Consider the following 5,829-nt stretch of genomic DNA (forward strand, 5'->3'; position numbering starts at 1 on the left):
TCTATTTGAGAACATGTTCATTATTTTACTACTAACATTTTTACAACTGGATTGCTTTAAAAAAAAAAAAAATCTGATCATTTTTCTTTAAATGGAGCGATTTTACAACGTGGATCTGTTGGAAAACACTTTCTGCCTGCCCCCCAAAAAACAAAGATCTTGTGACATTTTCCAAACAGACTCCTCACCTTCGCTCCGATTGGATAAACAACGCTCAGAGGGCGTCGCTGATTCGTCAGAAATCTGAGCGCTGCGTGGGACTGGCCAATCGCGTTCCAGCACGAGCCGGGTATATAAGCCTGCATGTAAACAAAGGAGGGCACAGTTGAACGGCAGCGACCCAGCCGAGGGTGATTCTTACTGAATGTTCTTGTGTCGACGAACGCGTCCGGACCAGAGGCTGACTGTGGGGAACAAGCCACTCTGAAGCGAATGAAGAAGCATACACTCTTTCACTTCACATACAGAGGATTAACGAGAGGAAAAAAGAGTAAAAGAAGAAAATGGAGTATAAATTACGAAAAGCTGAACCCAGGGACGTGTCTGATATATTACGACTGGTGAAGGTAACGTTAGGCCCGACTAAACCAGAACTGACCAGATACGTGGTCTGAAACTGTGTTAAAACTATTATTATTCGATGTGTATGAAACATAGCGGCTCCTCCGGCCGGGAAGGAGTAAAACTAGCAAGCTAACTTTTCGCTAAACAGGTTAGTTAGCCGTGACCTTTTTTATTATATGAAGAGAAAGTTCACAGTAACGCTAATCCCGGCGGCATTGTTGAAGTCAGACGATGAATAAGGTCGTGTAGTTGTGACAAAGTGGTAGGCGGAAAATGTCGGGAGGATGTCCGAGTGTGAGATTAGTGTCGGCGGCCTTTTGTTTACAGCCAGACGACTCACATCCGGTTTGACTGCCGGTTCGCCAAATATGGGTCGGTTACACGTCCAGCTTATGTTCTTACATCAAGGTTGACCCAGCTGGTGGTAACTACTCACCTTACATAAACAACGCAGCTAGGGCTGCAACTAATTATTATTTTCATTGTTATTTCAACGCGTATTAGGGCTATTGCATTTGTTTAAAGTCATACATTTACAAGAAATGTTGATATCCTCTGGGAGTAAAGTACTAAATGTATAGATGGGGGGGGGAGGAGACGCACATTACGGGAAAAAAACATGGATATTATCTGATATTAAAGTGGTAAAGTATACAAGAACAAACTCTTAAATTTAAGAGAAAAATGGTATATGTATGAGAAAGAAACTCACAAATTTACAAGAAAAATCATGGATATTATCTGAGATTATAAAGTCACAAATTTACGAAAAAGAAGAGAACTTTCAGCTGTGGTTGTTTTATTAAAGGCTCTGTACACTTATTAAAAGCGGGGTATGCAGACAGCTACTTTCACAAACATTCAGCATTATGAGATACCGCCTCAACGACCAAACATAAAATAAAATGGGGAAGAACTTCAGATATTATTAAATGACTACTGAGTTTTCATGTAGCTGTTGATGCAGTTCCTCATATCTAATGGTCTGAAAGCTGCACCTCCTCTCACGTCTGCACTGACTCTTGTCTTATTATAAATGACTGGGGGGAAAAAAACTCTCAAAATACAATCTTTCAGATTATATTTTTTTATTAATATTGACACCCAACGGCCCTAATATGCCTAATAAGTAATCGATTAGTCATTGAGTCTCTAAAATCTGTTTTGTCTGACCAACAGTCCAAAATATGATATAAAGAAAAGCAGGATATACTCACACTGGAGAAGCTGGAGCTGATGAATCTTTGCCATTTTGAAATGATAAGTTATCATATTTGCTGCTTATTACATTTTTGGCCGTTTGAGTCCGTTTTAATACATTTTCCGGGCTAAAATATTGACCAGTATTATCTTACCACACAGATGGGTACCTGTATCTGCCAGATAGAGTAATTGGATGCAGATAAGAGAATCTTTTCTTGTATATCAACAAGTATAAGCAGTTAATGAATGCTTAATGACATTATATACTTGTAAGAACTATCAATAAATACTAATAGGGGGTTAAAATAACCGTGTGTATTAGTGTAATGTCCCTTCTCAGTACACATTTTGGTCAGAAACAAATTCTTGTATGTGTATTGTCTGTGTTTATGAATTAGTTTTGGTGAATGTCAAACATGTTGTTTTCTTCTTTCTTCTCTCAGGAACTTGCAAAATATGAAGACATGGAGCACCAGGTGACGCTGACTGAGAAAGGTGAGCTCCCTCTCTGTCAACAGAAATGATCAGCATTCTTCTTCGTCTTGTACTTAAATATTTTATGTCTTTGCAGAACTCCTTGAGGACGGTTTCGGTGACACCCCGTTTTATCATTGCATCATCGCGGAAATCCAAGGAGAGAGCAGCAATGACGGTATGAACCATCACACATCCTCTTTAAAAAAAAAAAAAAAAAAAGAATACAATGCACAACATATGCAGCATGCTAAAGCGTAAACCAGTTCAAACCGGCTTAAACCAGTTTAGCTGATACCCCGGTTGAAATGCTGTTCGTATGAATGTTTACAATTACAGCTTTAAGTGTTGGCAGACGGTCTGGGGTGTGGATATGTGTTTTATGTGTCCTCTGTGTGCAGCTGAAGGGTTTTGGATGTTCAGGTCTTCTACAATTACCACAGTTTCAGCCCAGACTGCGTCTCTCTTGATCTTGTCTCCCAGTATAATGTTTCTATGTTTAATTTGATTAGAATAAATTAGATTTAATTAAACTTTAGTGTCATTATGCAGAGCATCTCAGCATCTAACAAGATGTACATAAATAGTGATTTTTATACAGATAAGTTGAGTTACAATGTACAGATATTACACCGTATATGTGACTATATTAAAAACCTTTACGAGAGGTGGACCGAGTTATGGCGGCACATGTTTATGCAGTGACAGTGTTGACCTAGAGGCTGTACATTACTTGCTTCCTGTTTTTTGTATAAACTATGTGCATCATCGTAACTAAAGCCTGTTGCAGCTGCTTGGATGCAGATGTTTTTGTTAACAAGCTCAGACACAAATGTAATGTATACATGCGGATTAAATTCGTAACTGCTTCAATTTACATCAGAAAATCTCATTAAAGAAACGTATTAAGGCAGATGATTTGTTTTGTTAACTTCACTGCTCAGCTCTCCGTGTTGACAGTCAGGTGTTGTTGACAAAACATGGTGCAAGAAGTAGTAATTTAAGCAGTACCTGCGTGTACATAAATTGTACATTGTTCCAAATACGTGTGAAAACACATATCTGCAGAAGTAACGGGTCCAGTAGTGCAACTCTAAAACTGTGGTAGAGACCCTTTAAGAATAATTCTAAGGTAAACACAGGGTAGCTTTACATAATGAATATAATCAATAAACACAGCAGCAGGATACTCAACCAACTTGTGTCTCTGCAGATCCGAAAGTGGTGGGTTTTGCGATGTACTACTTCACTTATGACCCCTGGATTGGCAAACAGCTCTATCTGGAGGATTTCTACGTGATGAATGAACACAGAGGTAACAACAACAACTTATCTAGTCCACGTTCAGATGCTTATTAATGGCTGCTTTTATTAATGAGCTCTTTATTTCCTTTCTAAATTTCTTTTTTCAGGGTTGGGCATCGGTTCGGCGCTCCTGCGGCACCTCAGTGATGTGAGTATGTTTACTGAGCCGACGCTCTGAGGACAGCACAGCGTCTGTAGCAAGAGTCAGAACAGAATGAATGATAAAATAGGGCCATTAGTAGCTGGTTCCATACCTCTGAATCATCACCCACACCTTAGATTTGTTCATCAAATAAAGCAGGTCTGGTATTGTGTCATGAGTTCACTCTGGTTACAGGAACAGTTGAACAATCATAGCGGAGTAGGTAAGGGGGGAAAAAATGGGGACATCAACTTCCTGCATAGTTGGGCAGCTACGACGCTACAAACATGACAGCCAGCGCGGATGAGATTGGACATGTTGTAAACTGACAGAAGTCTTACATCAACACGTCATCATTGTGAAAATGTTAAATCATTGCTTCCAGCTATGAGAAATCGCCCGACACAAAACTTTAGGAGAAAGAACCAACAGCGGAAGTAAGTTGTAGTAAAATAGTAGGCTCAACATTAAATAATTAAACGATAAAGTGTCTTATCTTTATGTTAATGTGAAAAAGACATTTTAAACACAGAGAGAGGAAAACAAATGGGAAACCTGGGGGTAAATTAATCGCTAGTAAAATCTAACGGGGTTAAAAGCTCAAAATAAAGGAAATAAAAATGAGAGAAGAAGATGAACATTAAAGAAGGTCCAACAAAGTGAGAGGCTAAGAGTATGGAGTGATTTTTAAAAGATTTAAAGCACTTGAATCTAAAATAAAAGGGTGTCTTGCCTTTTTTTTTTTTTTTTTTTAGATTACAGTGCTTTAAATCTTTTCAACAGTGAGATAAATGTTTAACTTCTAATACTAAAGTAAAGCTTTGTGTTTTCACTTGCTGTTGGGGCTCAGCAACTCATCCAGGAGGTCATTGATTTGATGAAACTGTAAATCATCTGTTCTGTCAGTGAAAAAGAACGCTTGGTGAAATGAGAACATCTCTTTGTCTATCCAAGTAAACTCCCATTTCTAGAGTTTGACAGGAAACTGTCTTTGTTAACTGGACATGTGGAGTTTTAGAGGTGTGGACATTTAGGGCAGGCAGTAAAGGTCTAAATACCCTATTGTGTTGCATTATGGGAAATGTAGGACCCATACCAGAGACTGAACATTTTGTCACAACTTTAAAATCTATCTTTAGTGAGTCCCCTAACTTTCCTCGTCCCTCTTCCAGCTGGCGATGAAGACGCGCTGCAGCGGCATGATGTTCATCGTCGCGGAGAACAACGAGCCGTCCGTCCAGTTCTACAAGCGGCGTGGTGCTGAGGACCTGTCTCAGGAGGAAGGCTGGAGGCTCTTCAGGTTCAACAAGAACAGCCTCGTCAAGATGGCCACTCCGGACGAGGAATGATCGAGGTCCGGCGCCGACCAGAGACGGGGGGGAGACGAGGAAACACGAGGGTCTGACCAGAGACGGGGAGAGAGAGAGAGAGAGAGTTTGGCTGCTTTCTCTTGACGAGTCATTTTATTGAATCTCTGATGTTGTCGCCGCTGTAGCTGTCAGTCGTGTGTGAGACGTGAAAGCACGCAGTGGTGGCGTTGCAGCAGCCTGCTCGGGAATAAGTCAGCCTCTCTGCGTCCGACTCCTCAGATTTTCTCTCCATTCAGACATGATTCATAGTTCAGCTTTTTAAAAAGGGGAATTCTGTTTCAGTAATATGATTCTGCATGTAGTTCATAGTCTTAGTAAGCATTTAGTTTATTTCTAATATATCGAAATCATTTATGTTAACCTTTTGTTCACTATCCTTTGTTAGTGTTTGATGTGCAGGAAGATTTAATCACTTAAGTTTGCAATAAAATAATTAATGATCACACATGTTTATAGTGGGCTCCTCCTTTGACACGCGTTGTACTCCGGTGTACTACGATGTAAACCCACATGGAAAAAACATTACTAATGTACTTACAGGGATAAAAACAGAAACCTAAAATGAAAATGTTAAATTTCTGAGTTATGACCAAAGATTAATTTTTCAGTTACAAATAAATAATTTGTAAACTTTAATTAAACAGAGTCCCAATTAGATGCCAGTCGCTTCTACTGGCCTGATGGGTCCACAGGTTTTGACAAATAAACATAGGTCTCAATTAGAAGCCTGGGCCCGACAGGAAGTGCCCTTGCTTTGAAGTTACTTTACTA

General features: G+C 39.6%; 1 protein-coding gene across 1 annotated transcript; it reads left to right on the top strand.

The window, feature by feature from the left end:
• The first annotated feature begins 325 nt into the window (after positions 1–325).
• LOC123967721 (diamine acetyltransferase 1-like) lies at positions 326–5,501 on the top strand. The gene is made up of 6 exons (XM_046043928.1): positions 326–566; positions 2,211–2,262; positions 2,339–2,419; positions 3,455–3,556; positions 3,654–3,694; positions 4,861–5,501. The coding sequence occupies exons 1-6, from the start codon at positions 504–506 to the stop codon at positions 5,035–5,037; spliced, it is 516 nt and encodes a 171-aa protein (XP_045899884.1). The 5' UTR covers positions 326–503; the 3' UTR covers positions 5,038–5,501.
• Positions 5,502–5,829: the final 328 nt, after the last annotated feature.

This window comes from Micropterus dolomieu, linkage group LG01 (genome assembly GCF_021292245.1).
Source record: "Micropterus dolomieu isolate WLL.071019.BEF.003 ecotype Adirondacks linkage group LG01, ASM2129224v1, whole genome shotgun sequence".
In the NCBI taxonomy this organism is placed as follows: Eukaryota; Metazoa; Chordata; class Actinopteri; order Centrarchiformes; family Centrarchidae; genus Micropterus; species Micropterus dolomieu.

Bases quoted from the DNA above. Each gene is read 5' to 3' on its own strand.
- LOC123967721 (XM_046043928.1), top strand. From the start codon at position 504: ATGGAGTATAAATTACGAAAAGCTGAACCCAGGGACGTGTCTGATATA. The intron at 3,557-3,653 runs GTAACAACAACA...TTCTTTTTTCAG, and splicing joins CGTGATGAATGAACACAGAG to GGTTGGGCATCGGTTCGGCG. The intron at 3,695-4,860 runs GTGAGTATGTTT...TCCCTCTTCCAG, and splicing joins TCCTGCGGCACCTCAGTGAT to CTGGCGATGAAGACGCGCTG.